This window comes from Lactuca serriola, chromosome 4, assembly GCF_051521515.1.
Source record: "Lactuca serriola cultivar US96UC23 chromosome 4, Lser_US96UC23_V15, whole genome shotgun sequence".
NCBI classification, from domain to species: Eukaryota; Viridiplantae; Streptophyta; class Magnoliopsida; order Asterales; family Asteraceae; genus Lactuca; species Lactuca serriola.
The window spans coordinates 77,189,112-77,210,435 of NC_136411.1; the positions used below are offsets into that span (position 1 = coordinate 77,189,112).

The 21,324-nt window shown below is 31.3% G+C and overlaps 2 protein-coding genes and 1 long non-coding RNA gene across 5 annotated transcripts; 2 read left to right on the top strand and 1 right to left on the bottom strand.

Moving 5' to 3' along the window:
• Nucleotides 1–1,984: 1,984 nt before the first annotated feature.
• Nucleotides 1,985–3,153, bottom strand: LOC145098529 (uncharacterized). The gene is made up of 2 exons (XM_079036161.1): nt 2,982–3,153; nt 1,985–2,670 (listed from the first exon to the last, which is right to left on the bottom strand). Exons 1-2 carry the CDS (start codon nt 3,151–3,153, stop codon nt 1,985–1,987), a joined length of 858 nt encoding a protein of 285 aa, XP_078892287.1.
• A 4,128-nt stretch (nt 3,154–7,281) lies between these two features.
• On the top strand, nt 7,282–10,033 carry LOC145101947 (uncharacterized). 3 transcript variants are annotated; one of them, XR_013705938.1, is made up of 5 exons: nt 7,285–7,840; nt 7,968–8,145; nt 8,208–8,423; nt 8,954–9,098; nt 9,616–10,033. It is a non-coding gene; the product is annotated as an uncharacterized LOC145101947 (long non-coding RNA). The 3 variants fall into 3 exon arrangements; XR_013705939.1 differs by having other exon boundaries at nt 7,287–7,840; nt 7,968–8,064; XR_013705937.1 differs by having other exon boundaries at nt 7,282–7,840; nt 7,968–8,423.
• A 1,410-nt stretch (nt 10,034–11,443) lies between these two features.
• Nucleotides 11,444–12,748, top strand: LOC145098530 (uncharacterized). The gene has a single exon (XM_079036162.1). The coding sequence runs from the start codon at nt 11,444–11,446 to the stop codon at nt 12,746–12,748; it is 1,305 nt and encodes a 434-aa protein (XP_078892288.1).
• Nucleotides 12,749–21,324: the final 8,576 nt, after the last annotated feature.

Here is a 21,324-nt window from a genome sequence, read left to right on the forward strand (position 1 = left end):
TATTCTATAAACATAAACGATTTGAATTTCAATGTTTATTTAATTTTTATGTTTAATTTTTATTCTTTTAATGTATTAAGTATATATTTTTTAATAAATTACTACATAATTGTTACAAAACAAATAAACTAACATCATTTATCCAATATTAGTATACTTAAGTTTTATGATTTTATATAATAAAGACGTCATTCATAGTTGGAAAGAATTAATTTGTTGATTTTAAATTTTATAAAAGTCACTATATATATAATTCAATTTGATACCGTTTTACTTTTTTGTCTGAATTAAGACATTCTGTTTACTAATTTATTCTAATGTTGACCATTTACTTGGACATCTGATTGCCAGCAGATATGACATACTCACACAACAACTAACTTGACATACTAATGTGACACTTTTTGGTGACATCAAATTCTTAGTGTCAAAATTGAAAAGATAAAATAAAATATAGTGACTTTGTGATAGTTGTCCTAAATGTATGATTTTTAATAGAATTTTGTAAATCATTTTCACGAGACGTTCGCATGCATCAACCAATGGGGTTTCGGGATCCATCAAGGTCAAATTTTATATCTCTCTTAAAGAAGTCATTATATAGTTTGAAACAAGCTCCACAAGCTTAGTGCAAAAGGTTTTCCAACTACTCAAAAAGATTCATAGTTTCATACCCGGATCCTACTCATTATAGTAGTCTCTTTAGTGGTCTATAACACCTCACGTTCATAAGACCCAATATCTGTTATGCGGCCCAACATGTTTAATTATATATATTAGGGGTGTGCATAATGTTGTTTAAAATCAAAACCGTGAACCGCACCACATGAACGGTTTGAGATTTTCGAAAACCGCAAACTGCACCGTTAAGGTTCTAAACCACATTATGTGGTGATGTGCGGTTCAGACGATTTGGTGCGATTTAACAAATAAGTTTTTAATATTACATAATTTTAGTTTTATAAGCATATATTTATGATTTTATATTTTTATGTATTAACTTTTACTAATAATATAAGTGTGTCGTATCACTCCATATATATAAATAGTTAAGTTGTATTATATTTATCCTGTTTTTTTAATAGTGTAGGACTCTTAGAGGTTGTTTGGGTGAGCTTTTTCTCTTTAAAAAGTCCTTTTTACAAAACACTTTATTGACTTTTAACTTTTGCCAAAATAAGTTTTAAAAATAAGTTTGGAATAACTTTTAGCATTTTACTTTTTAAAGCCCTAAAAGTTAGCATTTGGTGACTTTTAGAAAATAATTATTTTCTTCTTAGCCAAAAGCTATTCTAAAAGAACTTTTAAAGTTTCCAAATATCTTATTAAACTTATTAAACTTTTTTTCTTTTTCAAAAAAAAAAAAAAGATAAAAAGTCATTTTAAAAGTAAACCCAAACACTCTCTTGTTATAAATATTTAATATTCTACCCATATAGTAAGATGGAATATACGAAACCCTATTGGGTATTTTTCACAAAATAATATAAAGTGTTGTGATTATGATTTTGAGTTTATTTATTTTAGCAAGAGTGTTGTAATGAGATTGATAACCGAAGACTTGATATTTCAAAGAGTAACTTAAAATATGATCGACAAGTTTGCCATCGTTCGAAAAAATGACCATTTTTTTTGGTAAAAAAATTCCATAGTATATTGTTGGCATTTTTTGCTAATAGTGTCTATACTAGATTATGATCCGCATAAAACGCGAGAAACGTATAAAATATATATATATATATATATATATATATATATATATATATATATATATATATATATATATATAATGTCTTAAAAAACTTACACAATAATTAAAAAAAATGATAAAAGTAACAAAAACACTTCTTGTTATTGATTAAACTGAAAAGTTTAAAAAATTAAATGAAATGTTTGAATATCTATAATCGTTGAAGAACATCTATGTAGACAATATTTTTTGTTTTATTAGTTGGACGACCTTTTTCGTCATATATGAGTATCTTCAAACCTTTTTACTTGCCACGAAAGAAACAACTACATATAACTGACCATGAGTACAGACGTGTCTACGCAAATACAATTCAACAATTGATAATGCTTGTCTTTGACTCTTGTTAATGTTCATAGCAAAACAAACATCGACGGGGAATTGCCTCCGCTGAAAAAGAAAGTGGATTCTTTTATCAAATGGAGTTAACTTCATTCGAGGTATATAAGTAGTCTCATTGAAAAATCTATCAGCTATAATTTGTGCCTCAATGACATGTTTTCCAAACCTAACAATTTGTAACCTAGTACCATTACACAAACCTTTGTTTTGGTCGATATTACGAAGCAACATGACCGGAACACCTGTTTTTAGTGTAAGTTTATGGTTGGGAATTCCAAATGCTTTAAACGCATTCAATACATCCAGAGAGTAAACTAATTCTTCAAAACAATCTGCTGACTCTGTTTTACATAAAGAATCTGAACTCAAACAAGTTTTCCCTTCATCTTTCATCAATCCTAACATGTAGTCATTGATAGCATCAACCTCTTTATTTGTAAGGACCAAAATGACTTTATCTTGAAAATATGATGGATCATCAAGATGGTTTTCAAAAAACGGATAAATGGTTGATACAATTGAATGAATATGGTCACTTGTAGAGCGAACGATAACATCTTCTGGAAATTCAACTTCAGCTTCACAATCATTAAAACCACCAATATTACATTCACCAATTTTAAGAATCCATTCAACAAATGTTTTGTCTCATCCAAATCATTAGTTAGACAACCAACCCGAAGCTTCATTAAATAGGATATTAAATGAAAAAATGAGTTATACAAATTAAACATTATAGACATATATATATATATATATATATATATATATATATATATATATATATAAATTAATGATAACAGTTAATATAATGGGAAATTAAAATTCAGGTTATATGATTTAAGATGTGGAGGTAAATATAATATAAAAGAAATTAAGAATAATTTACCTTGGGTGGTTATTTGTGAAAGTGACGACCTTGACGAAATAAATGTGGATTGTACATTCGGGTGTATGATGTTATGAGATGGAGATGCTGAAGGTAATTCGGTAAGGTTTTGATTAACTCGACAAGTAGGAGGTATGAAGAAATTATTTTCTGAAATGAAAATCCGTATCATAATTGGAGGAGATATATTTAAAAAAAATATTAATAGTACAATACAAAGAAAAAAAAGATTCATGTCTTATATAACGTATTCATCAACTACACTTTTAGATGACAGTTCCATTAACCTCTTATTCATTTTCTTTTATTCATCATGTATTATTAAAATTTAAAAAAAAATATTCCATCTTATTACATCATTTTATTCCATGAAATCTAATCAATTATAAAAATATGAGAAAACAATATTACTTGCCACAGTAAATGGTCAAATGTGAGGTGTTGAGTCGAAAAAAAAGTAGTAATCACTAAATGGAAACAAACATCTGCATATATTTAACAAAAAAAAATATAAAATAAAAATACAGTAAAAAATAAGTTGAAGTAAGTAAATTGCAAATATGTCAAATTAACAACAATCAATAATTTAGAAGAGCAATACAAATAAAAAACAGAATAACATTGTATTTATGATTCGGAAATACACTATTATTCTTTTGTAGGGACAAACATATCAAATTGTTAGCAGTCAATAATTTAGAACAACAATATAAATATAAAAAATTGACAACAGTCAATAATTTAGAAGAGCAATACAAATTTAAAAAAGTAGAATAACATTGTATTTATGATTCAGAAGTACACGGCTATTCTTTTGTATGTACAAATATATCAAATTGATAGCAGTCAATAATTTAGAACAACAATACAAATATAAGAACATAATAACATTGTATTTATGGTTCAGAAGTACATTATTATTATGTTCATTTGTAGAAAATAAAAGCATCCTACTATGAAGGGATAAAAAATTATTTTCCATATTTGCCCTTTGCGTAAATAGTATTGAATGCTGCATTATCGATTTTCCATAAAGGAAAAAGTGTGTGAAATTGAATCTCTTTTTAATTCAGAAATTTTAATTTAATAAAAAAAACAATAACATTGACAAAGACATTTAATAGTAGAAGGAAAACGAATAAAATCAAAGTAAATGGTTTTATTAGAAATACATCTATTGAAATAACTAATTAGATTAATGTGAAGAATGAGGTTTGAGTTCATGAAAGTATGCAGTGATTTGATAACATGAATTGAAAGTGTGAAACAAAAAATTATAAGGCATAAAAGTACATATCGTTAATCATCGATGACAAGGCTGAAGACATTTTTGCTCTAGTTTTCTGCAGAGGAAGTATGTCGACTGTTCTTGCATAAATTGAAGAATAAAAATGTTCGAATTATGTATTATGTATAGAAGATATATAAAGATGAAAAAGAGGAAGTAAATAAATTGAAATGTATTTTAAATTTAAATTTGAAATAGAGGATAACATGCCTCATAAGTTCCTTCTTTAATAAATGAAGATTTTTTTTGCCATTTGTCACACTCTAATTCAATTTGTCAAATGTTATTTTGTTGTTATTTTAAATTATTTTTTTTTTCACATGTCATTTTATGAGTTTTTTTTTTCTATTTTATTAAACTTCACATAATATTTTAATGTAATAAATGCAATAAATGTAGTAATAAATGAATATTAATTTCACTAATAGACATACTTTTTAATATCAAAATTCCCAAAATTAAAACTTTTTAGATTCTTTTCTTTAATTAAAATTTAAAGGTAAAAAACATTTCCATTATAATAAATCATTATTTTTTTATTTTCTTATAAATTCAAAGTTCTCAAATATTTTGATATTTATATCTAACTTTTCTTTTTAAAATTGAAATAGAGGATAACATACCTTATAAGTTCCTCTTTTACAGAAATATCATTTGACTTGTGAACAACAGTTTACTATATATAAGATCAATTAGAATGATTAATATGGTAAGAAATTAAATATTACAAAACATGAATAAAGATTCTATAATTAAACTGTTGATTTTATGGGATTTGATATAATCTATATTATGAAAATTCAATGGGTATTAAAGGTAACACCGTAATTTACCTTTAGACATGATAACAATTGATGGAAAAAGAGTTTTTACCAAAAATTTGGTAGGTGATGTCAGAAAGTGATCTAAGGGTGGAAAATCTATAATCAAAATACAATCAAGGACCCTAATTGTTTAAGATGATGTCATAAGGTTTATCTTTTAATAATATTTAGAGATGTGAAGTTTTAGTTATTTTTTGGGCAATAAGGAAATTAGCCATATTTGTTTTTTTTTCATATAAAAAAATTGAATGTGATATTTATTTGTAACAAAAAAAATTAATTGAAAGGTGTAACACTAATCTAAAATGGAGTTAACCAATATTTAAATCTTGTAGATTCAATCTTTAAAAAAATAAACATCGAAATACTTCATGACTAAAAGTTGCATATATTTTACAGTTTTTTTAGAGTATTATCTCGTAAACAAAGTATATCTTCTATCAAAAATATACATATCATATGATGAATGGATAAAAAATTGTTTTCTATATTTGTCATTTGCATGAATAGTATCAAATGTTGCATTATCGATTTTCCATAACAGCAAAAGTGTGTGAAATTGAAACTCTTTTTAATTCAGAAGTTTTATTTTAAACAAAACAATAACAACATTGACAGAGACATTAAATAGTAGGAGGAAAACGAATAAAATCAAAGTAAATGGTTTTATTGGAAACCCATCTATTGAAATAACTAATTAGATTAATGTGAAGATTGAGGTTTAAATTCATGAAAGTATGCAGTGATTTGATAACAAGAATTGAAAGTGTGAAACAGAAAATGATAAGACATAGACATACATACCATTGATCATCGATGACAAGGTTGGAGAAGCTTTTGCTTTATTTTTCTGCAGAGGAAGTATGTTGACTGTTCTTGCGTAAATCAATGAATAAAAATGTTAGAATTATGTATTATGTATAGAAGATATATAACGATGAAAAAGAGGAAGTAAATAAATTGAAATGTATTTAAATTTAAATTTGAAATAGAAGATAACAAACCTTATAAGTTCTTTTTTTTGCAGAGATATCATTTGACTTATGAAAAACAGATTACTATGTATAAAATCGATTAAAATCAATTAGAATGATTAATATGGCAAGCAATTAAATATTACACAACATGAAAAAAGATTCTATAATTAACCTGCCGATTTTATGGGATTTGATATAATCTCTACTATGAAAATTCAACGAGTATTAAAGGTAACACTGTAAGTTACTTTTAGACATGGTAACGATTGATGGAAAAAAGAGTTTTTACCAAAACTTTGGTATGTGATGTCACAAAATGATCTAATAGTGGAAAATCTATGATCGAAATACAATCAAGGGACCTGATTGTTTAAGATGATGTCATACGGTTTCTATTTTAATAATATTTAGAGATATATGTATGTATATTATTGACATGCGATGCGATATGGTTTAAATCGTAATTTTATAATTAAAAACCACAAACCGCATCGCATAATGTGGTTTAACAAAATAACAAACCGCAAACCACACCACGGAACTTCTAAATCGTGTTTTGTGGTGCGGGGGTTTCTGATGTTTGATGCATACCCCTAATTATATACAATCTACATCTGTGTCATATGTATATAATCAAATGTTTATTCACGATTAACCGGTTGGTCTAGATCAACTGACCACCAGGGGTGACCTTGGGGGGGGGGGGGGGGGGGGTGGGGGTTTCCCTTGGAGGTCTCTGGTTGGAGTCTTTCCTAGGGCTTTTCCCTAGGAGAAGCGAAGTGGAGTTTATTCCCCAAAAGAAAGGGTTTGATGAAGAAATATTGTCTGTTTGGATCTCACTCCACAACTCAAATCCACTAGTTAAGAGGCTAATTTTGTCGCTCTAAAATAAATTGTATATTCACTACTTTCAAGGCATGATTTCATATGTGAAAACTACTCGTATGTTGATTCACCTTAGAGTCAACTATCCATTTAGTAATAATGACGGGACATGCACAAACCTACGATATAGGAAATGACTTCTTCTCCCCCTTATTATATATATATATATATATATATATATATATATATATATATATATATATATATATATATATATATATATATATATATAAATTCACATACGAGTTGGTGAATAGGAACTTTTCCTAAATTAGAATTTTGCCACATGATTACTCCTTTTTACCACATTAATTTTTGCTTTACACGGTTCTAACCCCTGTTCTTTAACTGGTTTAACACATTGGACACAGGGTTTACGAAATTTAATTTGCACATATACTCAGTGCCGCCCTTCTCTTCCAATAACATTCAGTGCCACCCTTCTCTTCCAATACGAACCTCCACCGCCATTGACTATGTTTGCTTTTTCTTTTACCCACTTCTTTTCGACTGTTAATTAAACTTTCTCTACCCTCTCTACCCATGCCGGTTTAGGGTTCCGCCTCTACACGATGTCAATTTCGATAGACCACCGATCATCCTGTTTCATCGTTGTTTTACTGTATTGACTATTTTCTGAAGCTCCGCCAATCGGGTCCCAGCGTCAAAGCACCAATGCTCCATCGGACCACAAGTAGTTTATAAGCAGTACCTTTTCCAAGTCTTCTCCATCTTCGTTGTTAAGAATTAAGAACTACAATCAAGTCGGAACCCATCAAATTGGGGCGGAAATATGGAATTCATGCTCGAGAACCCAGCGGACATCTTTCTAACCGAAGTGACACGCGACGACTTTTACTTTGAAGCCGACACTACTTTAATCAGGTCAGAACCCTTCCATTTTGGGGCACAAAGAACCTGTTTTTCGATCGATTGAAGTTGTGTTAGTAATTAATTGAATCTGGGTTATGATTAATTGAAGTGACTTTTGATCGGAAAGTGTTCTTCACAGATTTAAAAGAGGCATGTAGGAGAAGATTTGTGACCCCAGGGGGGGATGACTTTGGGGGGTTTTCCCTTGGGTCCAAACGTATACTGCTCTTTATTTGGTGAGTGAGAAAAAAAAATGAAATATCCTGCAAAGTCGTTTAAAGAGGCGAAGAACGATGTCCGTTTATGGAAAACATTCGGTGAGTGTTTCAACTGCTTCTATTTTTCTGCTCTTATTGATGAAAATATTCTTTATATGCAGGAAGGATTGTTCCATGACTTACAAAACTTGGAACAAATTAGGAATATGTCCCTGATCATGGATTTTTATGTGATTTGTTATGGGTTGGTCTTCATAGAGATGTGGAAGGATGGGAAGAAAATGATGCTTTTGGGGCTGATAACGTTGCAGTCTATCTTGAAAAGCATGATCATGATCATGATCTTATATACACAACTCAGTAGGTATACATAACAGGTATGCATGACACATGAAAATCAATTTTGTTTGAATTTGGTTTAATGTATATCTTTTTAATTACATAAAATTAGTTGATGTTATTTCCTACGACTATTTTAAATTTTAAACGTCCGGTGACATTTTTATAATTTCATTGTAACAATTTGTTGTTATCCTGGGTTACATTGACAGTGAATATGTTGACAAATATATGCATTCGTAGTGTTGGCACTAGTGACACTATTGATATCACAAAATCTTGAAATGCTCATATTTATTATTTTACTTCTCTTTAGAATAACTTTTACATGAACTTCCTCCGGATGAACTACGAGTTTAAGGTGGTGTGAGCTTTGGTTGACCCACGTATGAATTTGTGTTTCTTGAACTTTGGGATTCAATATTTCTTTAATTGGTTTTTTTAATTTATTTTTTTGGTGTTTTGTGTTACTAAGTCGGCTTTAATTCTGATGTAAGTGGTCACTACTCCTGAACCAATATGTCATTATTTTTGTTTTTGTTATATTTATTTTTTCTTATTTTCTCAGATCCACAGATGTAGAACATTCTATTCTGGAAGACATCCAAAATCGTGTACAACTAAACTATTCCACACTTCCTTCACTGAGCATATAGGGGTTGGCAATAAGAGAATATGAAGCTATCCATAGAATTAGTGTATCCAAGGTCGAGGTACCATTTAACTATTTAACTATGTTGGCTTCTTTAGGTTTTTCATGTTCTTTTATGTAAATGCATTTTCCTATGAAATATGAATCAGAATACGTCTTTTTAATCAAATATAAATATGAATCTCTCATTGATTCATTCAATTTTTACTTTTTTTTTTTTTTTTTATTTATTTTTTATTTTTTTTATTTTTACGTTTTTTGGATCCAACTCAACCAATCAGTCGGACCAGCTTGCGATTTATGTTCATTTGTTATGTCATGAATCTTTCATATAAATGTATCGAACCAATTCGGATTCAATAAAATTATATATGGTTCTTTATGTGACTAGGTTTTCAATCACTGTTTGTTTTTTTTTAGTAAATGAAATTGTAAATCTAAAGAGGTAAATATGTCCTTATTTTCCTTGCCAAAAAATGGGATGAAATTTAATTCCATTCCATTGATATTTTGTTTTTAGTTTGGAAATCTGTCGAAGAAATTGGATTGATACTTATGTTAAATGGTTAAATTACCAGGAGGTGTTGGCAAGAGTTGATGTCAGAAGGTGTTAATTCCCCTGTTGGTGGCTTCAAATTTGTTGGTGGGCAGCCTATTGTAATTGATTACGTGAAGGGTTCTCACATCCCTTTGTGTTACTTTAAACTGAAATAATGATCTTGACGTGGTGACATTTTGCATATAAGAGACCATGATACATGCATAAGTCAGTATATCATCTTTTTTGGTATGATAGAATCAAGGAAGGAATGAAATTGTTCATTTCGTTGCCAGATGGAATGGAATGGAATGGACCATTCTGTTGTTCGTATTTTGTTAATTTTTCTTAGTTTCTTGAGTAAATGTTTTTTTTTCTTTTTCATTCTATCATGGAATGTAATGGATAATTGCAATCGTAAACAAATTCTATTTATATACTACTAACCTTTAATGTCATTTTCAAAGAATTATTTCCAGCTTTTTGTTCCCAAACATTATTCAAAGCAGCGCCAACGGGGCAACCGAATTCCTTCTAGTTTCTCATTAATAAGGCCCAACAATTTTGTTACATAATCAAAAGGACAAACAAATGGGTCGAAGAGTAACATCAATTTGTAAAACATTTTTTTTAATCAACTAGTGTAAGGATGCTAGAAATTGGTTTATTTGGAAATCTATTTTTTACCCTTATGACACCTAATCATTTTATAACCTCTTTCGATTGTATGGTCCTTTAAAGCGTTGTTTATGCAAATAAAATTATTTATGTTACTATTAATTTTTCTTTTTTCCATCATAAACTTTCCCAAAAAAGGCACATGATGGATTACTTAAAAATTAACAAGAAAATATTATCCTTGTTTTAGGGAATCCTCCCTTGGACAAATATAAATGTTATCTTAACTGGTGGAAGAGGTTCCCTCAATAGAATATGATTCATCAAGTTCTATTAAAAATTGAATTAATTTGATATGAATATGATCATCATGACGTAACTTTTTAGTAGCATCACATACAAAAGTTGTATGGTTGTCGAGAATCAACTTCCTTCCAAAAAGAGTAGTCAGGCAACTTATTATTTCCTCGAATACAATTATACAAAATTTTATTTTACAATATGTATTATATACCACAACAAACCCATATAGTTTTTCAAAACTTCCTTTCAACTCGGACCAAACTTCAAAAGTGAACTTGGACACAACATGAATCTTATCTTAATATCTTATACATATTTATCGGAATAAAAGCCACCAACACCAAGATATTGCCACGACAATGTCGAGCCAGTGTAATCATCAGTGGGTTTTGTATATTTTCCATTGACAAAGCCCAAGACTTGGTAGTACTGGCCCAAGACTTGTAATTTACTATGCCTTTCAATTTGAAGCTAATAATGGAGACACAATTTAATTTATTTGATTTACTCCCTCCGTCCCATTTTAGTTGTCCACAAGTAAAAAACACATTGTTAAAAAAAGGTACATTTAATGCAACTTTTTGTAAACAAAATGACGTATCTACCCTTCTTATGAGCTATTAATACAATTAATCAATCATTAATAAAGAGAAACGATTGAACCATTTCTCTCCGATGGAATAAGGAGAAAAGCAAAAATAATTAAAGAACCATTAAATGCTTAATTTAACTAATCGGAAAATGAAAGTATTTGGAGGCAAAATGTTCCCACCAATTTTTGTTTTACTGTAAATTGAAACCAAACTTACCTTGTCATGAAAAAAAAAATTTAAGCCATGCAGTAGCAAAATTTGGCTCCAAATTCTCCCACCAAAAACAATTCAATAAAACAATTCAATGAATCTTTATAAACCATTTTCCTTCATCTTTTTTTTCCTACGTAAGTCATGGAGAACACTTTAACTTCATTGACTAAAAAACACACAACCTATGTCCAACGTCAAGATATATTTCAAGCCTTGTTGCAGCACAATTCTAATGGAGAGCTAAGAAGGGGTTCCATAAATGATGTAGCTGCACTTTTCGGAGTTTCTAAACGCACCGTAAGTCGTATTTGGAATCGGGCTAAACTTCAAGTGGAGAATGGATCAATAATTGATTTTTCTTCAAAGAAGCTAAAAGTTGTTGGGCGAAAAAGGGTTCAACTCGATTTGAATCAAGTTTCACAAATTCCATTACGTCGTCGAACTACCATTCGGTCTATTGCAAAGTCATTAGGTATTGCAAAATCAACTTTGCATAGACGAATAAAAGAAGGTGACCTTAGACCACACACAAATGCTATCAAGCCGGACCTTACCGATGCAAATAAAACAAAGAGGTTAGAATTTTGTTTATCTATGATCACTCGGTCATTACCTAATTCCAATACCACATTCCATGATATGTTTAATGTCATCCACATTGATGAAAAGTGGTTTTACATATCAAGATCATCAAAACGATACTACCTCGTTCCCGGTGAGGATGAACCGTTGAGAACATGTAAAAGCAAAAAGTTCATTACAAAAGTCATGTTTCTCGCAGCGGTTGCTCGGCCAAGATTTGATGCCTTAGGAAATGAAATTTTTTCCGGAAAGATTGGCATCTTCCCACTTACAACAAAAGAACCCGCTAAGCGTTCAAGCAAGAACCGTGTTGCGGGAACATTGGAGACAAAACCAATTTTATCGGTTACTAAAGAAATAACGAGGTCGTGGTTGATTGAAAAAGTTTTACCCGCTATTAAAGCTAAATGGCCACCAAACCATACTGGTCCAATATTCATTCAACAAGATAATGCAAAACCTCATATTGATGTCAATGATAGCGAATTTCTTGAAGCATCGTCTCAAGATGGGTTTGATATTCGACTTTGTTTTCAGTCCCCAAATAGTCCAGATTTAAATGTGTTGGACCTTGGGTTTTTTCGGGCCATTCAATCACTTCAAGAACAAGAGGTACTCCATACAGTGGATGAATTGGTTACTGCAGTTCAAACCTCATTTGACAAGATGCAATCTCATGAGCTTAACAATGTTTTCTTAACTTTACAAACATGCCTGAAAGAAATCATAAAGGTTAAAGGTGGTAACAACTATCGAATACCGCATATCGGTAAAAGTAGGTTGGAACAACAAGGTATTTTGCCAATACAAATTGAGTGTGAACAAAGCCTCATAGATGAAGTAGTTCCATATTTGAGTCAGTAAGATGTAAACATGAAAACAAATCAAATTTTCATTTGATGTGTAACACGTTGCTGGCTTTCTTAAAAAGAAAAAAGAAAAGAATGTTTATTTGCATTTATAAGCAAAGAGTAGCATACGTAATTATGAGATGCAAATGTCTTTTGCTTTTTTATTCCACTAATTAATGCACGATAGTAATTAGGCGTATTTATTACCAGGGGTAGTATGGGAAAATTTCTTAATTATACTAGTCTTTTTTTAGTAGGTGACAATAATTTTGGGACAAACCAAAATAGTATACTGGACAACTAAAATGGGACGGAGGGAGTAAAAAACAAAGAGGTCATTAGAATCAATTTCCGTTCCAATAGAAGACTGAACAAAAAAGAATACTCCTAACTAGGCATAATGGCAACTTAGGAGCACACAAATTAAATAACAAATTTACTGATACTCAAGATGAGGCAACTAGTAAAATTATGTGTGAGTACAAGTGTAACTGTATAACACAAAAATGCTAAAACAGACAAGTAATTCATACAATATTATTATATTCAAGATTAGGCAGCAAGAATTATATTACAATTCTGTAACCAACATACTCCACGTGCAGAGATTGTAGGCCAAAGGATGCATGACAAGTAATTATACAATCACATAACCAACTGTTCATGCAATCACAACGACTACACCGGAATTCTAAGATACTATAGGGCCAGTGCATGGTGGGTACTTAGAAGTTAAAGAGAAAGACATACAATGATAATTGAAAATCAACAAAAAAAACGAGAATCACAAAGAGTCATACACGAGTCTTTGTTATAAGCCAAGGGGAGTGGGCTAACAGCACACGTTGGAGCACATATTAAATAAAAGTCGTAGGGAAGATCACTCATGCTAGGGTTTCTGTTGAAAATAATAAAATAAGTCAATCTTATATTTATTTGTATTCTCAAAAGGGTTTTTTGTGTTCAAGTGTTTTGTTGTGGGCTTAGAATGTAAATGCAGGGACAACACGTGGATCTTTTGATATGGATCGGATATTCGGGTATGCTCCATATTTGTGTTACTGAGATATAAAATAGGAGAGAGAGTGGAGATATTTTCAGATGAACTTCTTCAGCTAGCTCGATAGAGTTAGGGTTTTCTCTAGTTTTCAACCGTTCTTATGTCTACTTCCCTCTGTTCTTGTGTATGTTAACAAGTTATAGTAATCGCTCAAACTCTTGTTGATTGATCTGTAGTTCAGATGTTTTTCATTGAATAATCTGATTAGATTAGGGTTGAGTGAATGAATATGTGAGAGTAGATTAGGTTTTTTGTAGTGAGGTTTCAACTGTAAGTAAGTGAAAACCTTCTGTTTCTTTGTCCTCAAATGATATAAGAAATGAAGATGTTGGGAAATATGTCTTGTGTTATTTTAACATGGTATCAGAGCTGTAAGGCTCATGTTCTTTGATCCTGACGCTTCGGTTGTAGTTGATCGTCGTTTGGTGATCTTGGTTCTCGACGATCCGGAAAAGGTATTTCTTCTTTTTTTTTTATCTTCCGTTTGAATCTGTTAGATCTAGGGTTTCGTTTTCTATTTACCCTAGTTTTGATCCTGTTTTCTATGAGTTCCTGGTACTGCGAGATGTTTGATTGATCTTGCAGATTGGCGTTTTCATCTACTTGTCGCTACGATTGCAAGTTTGGACTAAAAACTCTGGAAGTAATCGATCAATACCTTTAAATCTGAAATAATCCTCTTGGGGTCGGATTTCATCACCGATAAACCCTTGCAGGGAACGGATTCAGGGAGTCGATTTTAAAACAACATCTCTGCCTATAGCACTGTGAGGGTTTCTTGTTCTATTTTCTTCTTTATACCTTTAGTTGTAGATGTGGGAGACCCTGGTTGTTTTGAGAATACCAGTTGTTTGTTTTTTTTTTGTATATTGTGTTGTTCTTGGTTGTTGCTTTTGACTTTGTGTTTGATTGTCTTGGGCCCTGACACACCGTGGTGACCATCTGGACTTTAAGTCAACATAGGCTCTGCTATTTGTTGTTTTTTGATTCTCTGGGTGCTATTTGTTCCTGTGTGTTTTCTGTGATTTACTATGGCCGGAGACACTCCTGAAGGGAGTGGTACTCCTAAAGATAATACTACTGCTGATTTTGATGATCCTTTATATGTTCATCCTTCTGATTATGCTGTAGCCTCAATCATAAACATTAAACTGACTGGAAATGAAAATTATCGGTTATGGCGTAGTGCCATGTCTAGAGGTCTAAAGGCTAGGAATAAATTGGGCTTTATTGATGGTACTTTAACACTTGAAAAAACTGAAACCTCTAAATCTTCTAAATGGGAACGTGTTAATGCTGTTGTATGCAATTGGATATTAGGATCTATTTCTGAAAACATATATGCTAGTCATGTCTATTCTGATAAAGCTAAGGATATTTGGGATGAATTATTTGAAACCTATAATAAGGCTGATGGATCTATAGTTTTTAATATCCATCAACAAGTTAATACTTTAAAACAAAATGGTTCGTCTCTTTCCGATTATTATAATAAAATTGACTCTTTATGGAAGGAGTTTGATGGTTTAACAAGTCTAACTAAATGTATATGTGAGGCTGCTACTAAGCTTAATGATCATTCTAAATTGATGAAACTAATGCAGTTTCTAAGTGGTCTTGATGATGCATATAATCAAGTCAAGAGTCATATTCTCTTGATGGAGCCATTACCAAATGTTGAATCTGCTTTTTCTATTCTTTCTAGAGAAGAATCTCTTCAAAAGAATGGTTCTTTGAATTCTTTTGTCTCTTCAAAACCACAGGTTTCTGTGTTTAATAGTAAAGTCAATGATTTTAAAAAGGGACAAGGTCAAAATAGGATCAAAAATCAAGGGTTACAATGTAAACATTGTAATCTTAAAGGTCATACAATAGATAAATGTTATAAATTGATTGGTTATCCAAAAGATTTTAAACAGAAAAATGAAAATAATAATCAGAATAAGTCTTTTTCTATGAATTCATCTTCTGCCAGTTCAAATAACAATACAATAGTTTCTTCTGAGTCTGTTCACAATAGTGATGCTCACTTCCTCACAAGTGAGCAATACTCCAAGTTTCTTCGTCTCATCAGTGACAGTTCTGCTAGTGAGGATGTATCTGTTGGAGCTAATATGGCAGGTACATGTTCATTCACTTGTTGTAATTCCTTTTTCAGTGTAAATAATCCTCAGAGTTGGATTGTTGACTCAGGGGAAAATCAACATATGATAGCCTGTGAGTCACAACTTCGAGACACAGTGGATGTGTCTAGACTCAATCTTCTTGTTAAACATCAAAATGAATCTTCTGCTCCTATAAATAAAATTGGTAACATTCAGTTGTCTTCTTATCTCACTTTATTTGATGTATTTGCTGTTCCAGACTTTAATGTTAATCTCTTGTCTGTACACAAGCTTTGTAAGGATAGTGGTTGTGAAGTTGTATTTTCTGAACATAATTGTAAAATTCAGGATTCACTATCAAAGGAGATGGTGGAGAATGGTAGGGAATCTGGGGGTCTTTATTACCTTGATCATGTTTCCTTAGGTAATTCTGCTAGTTTAACTATTCCTAAATGTTGTGTTTCAAAATTTACTTGGCACAGTAGACTTCTTCATTCAGCTGACCGGGCATTAAGTGTTCTAAAAGATAAACTGAAACTTGGAAATGAATCTTTACCTCCTTGTGATGCTTGTCATAGAGCAAAACAGACTAGAGAATCTTTCTCTCATAGTCAGCATCATTCAACTCAATTGGGTGAATTGATTCATCTAGATGTTTGGGGTCCCTATAGACTGGCTTCTGTTGAGGGCTATAAGTATTTTTTTTACTATTGTGGATGACTTTTCTAAGGCCACTTGGTTTTTTCTTTTGAAATCTAAAAGTGAAGTTTTTGATTGTTTTAAAGCTTTTGTGAATATTCTATTAAATCAATTTAGTGTTAATATTAAGACTATAAGGTCTGATAATGGGACTGAGTTTGTGAATAATCAAACGAAGTTTTTTTTGTATAGAACATGGTGTCATTCATCAGAATTCTTGTGCTTACACTCCACAACAAAATGGAGTTGTGGAAAGAAAGCACAAACATATTCTTAATGTTGCACAATCTCTTATGTTTCAGTCAGGAGTTCCTGTTAAGTATTGGGGAGATGCAGTTTTAACTTCAGTTTTTTTGATAAATAGGATGCCTACTTCTGTTTTGAATGGCTTATCTCCTTATGAACTTGTTTTTAAAAGAACTCCTAGTTTTGATCATTTAAGAGTTTTTGGTTGTCTTTGTTTTGCTGTTAAACAAAATGTTACTGATAAATTTTCTGAACGTGCTGAGAAATGTGTTTTGTTAGGTTATTCATCTGATAAGAAAGCTTATAAACTTCTTAGTCTGGATACTAACACTTCTTTTGTATTCAGGGATGTGAAGTTCTATGAGTCTGTATTATCTTTACAAATTAAGGTCAACTATTGTTGACAAAACTGTTAATACTTTTGGCCCTAGTGATCCTTTTTCCTATGATGACTTTGAAAAAAATGAATACTTAAATGATTCTATAAATCTAGATGAACTGAGAGTGGAATCGCAGGAGGATGGTATTAATGCAGCTACTAACTTGGATGATAGTAGCTTAGATGAGTTAGTCAACCGTAGTGGCAAGGCAGTTGTGCCTCCTTCTGCTGGTTCTGTTCATTTTTCTTCTGAGTCTGAGGAAAATAGTCATACTTCCTCAACTCCTTCTGTAGAGCTGTCTATAGGTGCTTCTAGGTCTAGACGTGAATCACATATGCCAATTAAGTTTGCTAATTATGTTATTGAAGGAAGATATAAATATGGAATAGAAAGATCTGTTAACTATTCTCTACTTGATACTGATACTAAATGTTTTGTTTCAAATCTAAATAAGACTGTTGAGCCCAAAGATTACAATGAATCCTTATCTGATCCTAATTGGGTAAAGGCCACGAATGAAGAGATGGAAGCTCTTCATCATAATCACACTTGGGAAATAACTAATTTACCTAAAAATAGGAAACCAATTGGTCTTTATATCCTGTTGCAAAAATTGTGACTATTCGCATTGTTATTTCATTATCTGTGCATAATTCTTGGTCTTTATATCAGTTAGATATAAATAATGCTTTTCTTTATGGTGATCTCTCTGAGGATGTTTATATGTCTCTTCCCCCTGGATATTATTATGTGAATGATTCTAGGGTTTGTAAGCTAACAAAATCATTATACGGTTTAAAGCAAGCTCCTAGAAAATGGAATGAAAAATTGTGTGCTTCTTTGTTTGTGTTTGGTTTTCAACAAAGTATAAGTGATTATTCACTTTTTATTAGAAGGTTTGAAAATTCAATTACTGTGTTACTTGTATATGTTGATGATATTATATTGACTGGTAATTGTGAAACTGAATTAAAAAAGGTTAAAGATTTTATGAAAACTCAATTTTTGATTAAAGATCTTGGAGTTCTTAAGTATTTTTTAGTTATTGAATTAGTAAATATTGATAATGGTTTATGTTTAAATCAAAGAAAGTATTGTTTAGAGCTTTTACATGAATATGGTTTGCTTAGTTGTAAACCTGTTAACACTCCTTTAGAAACAAATTTTATGATAAATGCAGAAAATGAAGATAAAAACAATGAGTTATTAGATAATAAAACTGAATTTCAAAAACTTATTGGAAAACTTATATATCTTACTGTTATTAGACCAAGTATTGCTTATAGGGTTCAAGTGCTTAGTCAGTTTATGCACAAACCTAAAAAATCTCATTTAAAAGTTGCTTTAAGGTTGTTAAGATATTTAAAAGGAAGTCCTGGAAAAGGCGTAGTAATAACTAAATCTGATAATTTTGTATTGAGTGGATTTGTTGATGCAGACTGGGCTAAGTGCTTGACTACAAGGAAATCTGTAATTGGTTACATGGTGTATTTTAATAATTGTTTGATATCATGGAAGCGTAAGAAATAGTCTATTGTTTCTAGATCTTCTACTGAAGCTGAATATACAGCTCTTGGGTCTATTACTTGTGAAATAATTTGGGTTTTAAAAATTTTCTTTTAATTAGGAGTTAAAGATCTTATTCCAGTTTCTGTATTTTGTGATAATGACTCAACAATTAAGTTTGCTCTTAATCCAATGTTTCATGAAAGAACTAAAGATTTTGAAATTGATTTGCATTTTGTTAGACAAAAAATTTCTAATGGGTTTTAAAACTGGTTAATTTTTTTTTTCTAAACAAAATGCATATCTTCTTACTAAGTCTTTGAATATAAAACAACATGATTTTTTATCTAAAAAAATGGGTCTTATTGATATTTTTAAGAAAAACAAATAAATATTTCGATTGAGGGGGAATGTTGAAAATAATAAAATAAGTCAATCTTATATTTATTTGTATTCTCAAAAGGGTTTTTTGTGTTTAAGTGTTTTGTTGTGGGCTTAGAATGAAAATGCAGGGACAACACACGGATCTTTTGATATGGATCGGATATTCAGGTATGCTCTATATTTGTGTTACTGAGATATAAAAGAGGAGAGAGAGTGGATATATTTTCAGATGAACTTCTTCAGCTAGCTCGATAGAGTTAGGGTTTTCTCTAGTTTTCAACCGTTCTTGTGTCTACTTCTCTCCATTCTTGTGTATGTTAACAAGTTATAATAATCGCTCAAACTCTTGTTGATTCATCTGTAGTTTAGATGTTTTTCATTGAATAATCTGATTAAATTAGGGTTGAGTGAATGAATATGTGAGAGTAGATTAGGTTTTTTGTAGTGAGGTTTCGGCTGTAAGTAAGTGAAAACCTTCTGTTTCTTTGTACTCAAATGATATAAGAAATGAAGATGTTGGGAAATATGTCTTGTGTGATTTTAACAGTTTCAGTAACAATAACCGAACAAAAAACAAGATCAAGTTTGAATTAGTGTAGATCCAACCTTAAGAAAACATTGTACAAATGATTTTATAAAATCTCCCTAAATGAACCAGAATAAACCGAATAAACATAAAAATCTAACCCTAAGGGTTAAGAACATGCTGTAAAACAAATATGATCTAATCATTCACAAACCAAAGAATAAAATAAGGTAAAAAAGAACTAAGTCTAAAAAAACATTAGAAGAAGGAACATATCTAAACTGATTTCGAAGCTTACGTTAGGCAAGTATTTGTTTCTCGCACCCGCTTGCAGCTTGTCCTCATAATTAGAAAGCGGTGTCATGTTCTCTTTCAACCCTTTCCTCTTTCGGATAAGGCTTAAAAGCATACTCGTAAATGAACCATACCCTAATAATCAAACACAAATTATGGGATGATCTACCCCAAATTAGCACCGTTCAAAGCTTAAGAAAATCAAAACAACTTAATCACATTCATATACGCTATGATGGCATACAACATAGTAACTAAACTCTACATCTTTATCTTTTTATATGCATATCCTCGTCTTTCTTTCCAATTTTTGATCTCATCAAGCGCGTGTCCAAGCGCTTGGAATTCCACAAAGTAAAACAGTTGCATGGACTGTGGTTTCATGGTCAGTTGAGAGTTGAGACACATAAATCACATGCTTGGCAATCTTTATCATCTCTTTGCCATCGTGGTGGGGCACATCAACATGAAGTACCACATTGCGAACATCAAAATAATATCGTCCTTAACCCTTCAACTAAAGCACATGTAACTTCAGTTTATAGAATCTATAAGTTGAGGACTTGGAGGGATCAAGGTAAGGTGTTTTTTTTTTGGAAAAGCGTGGTGCCACGACGTGGAGTATGGAGGACCACGACGTGGCATGTCCATTATACGAACACGTGTTTTGATGGCCACCACGATATGGCAAAAGGAAGGCCACAATGTGGCAGCTGATGCATCCCAAACCCATAATTTTTAGTGTTTTCTCCATATTTAAGGACTTTAACTTCAGGGTTAGGTCATTCTCTTTAGCCTCTTATATGGCCTTATTTAGCTATGTATTTTAGGTCATTATCTTAATATATTTGAGTAAAAATGTTACACTTTAAGATATACGATACTTAATATGCTTTGAAATTTTCAATTATAGTTAAAATGGGAGTTGGGATGCAAAAGGAACAAAACGGAGCTAAAAAAGACGCAAAAATGATGTTGTTGGCAGCTTAACATCTCTTTAGTGTTTTGGTCATATCTCATGACTTGTAACTCCGATTGACAAGATTCAAGATGTTATGAAACCTAGACAAAATTTCGGAAAACTTTCGTGTTTGTGAGAAATTCTGATTCCCAGTTACCACGTCGTGGCAAAGCCATTCCATGGCATGGAAAATCAAAAAAATCTATGCACGCGAATATTCCATCTCCCACGGCGTGACAAGTCTTTTTCCATGCTGTGGCGATGCTAAACCCTATAAATAGAGCCGTAGATTAACCCTAATGACATATCTTAACCCCTGATTCATTCCCTATGAAAATAAACCCAAAAAGTGTCATTTTGAGGGTCTAGAAGGCGGTTAGAGGGCCATTAAGCTGATATGGAGTGAAGATCTGAAGGATTTGAGAGCT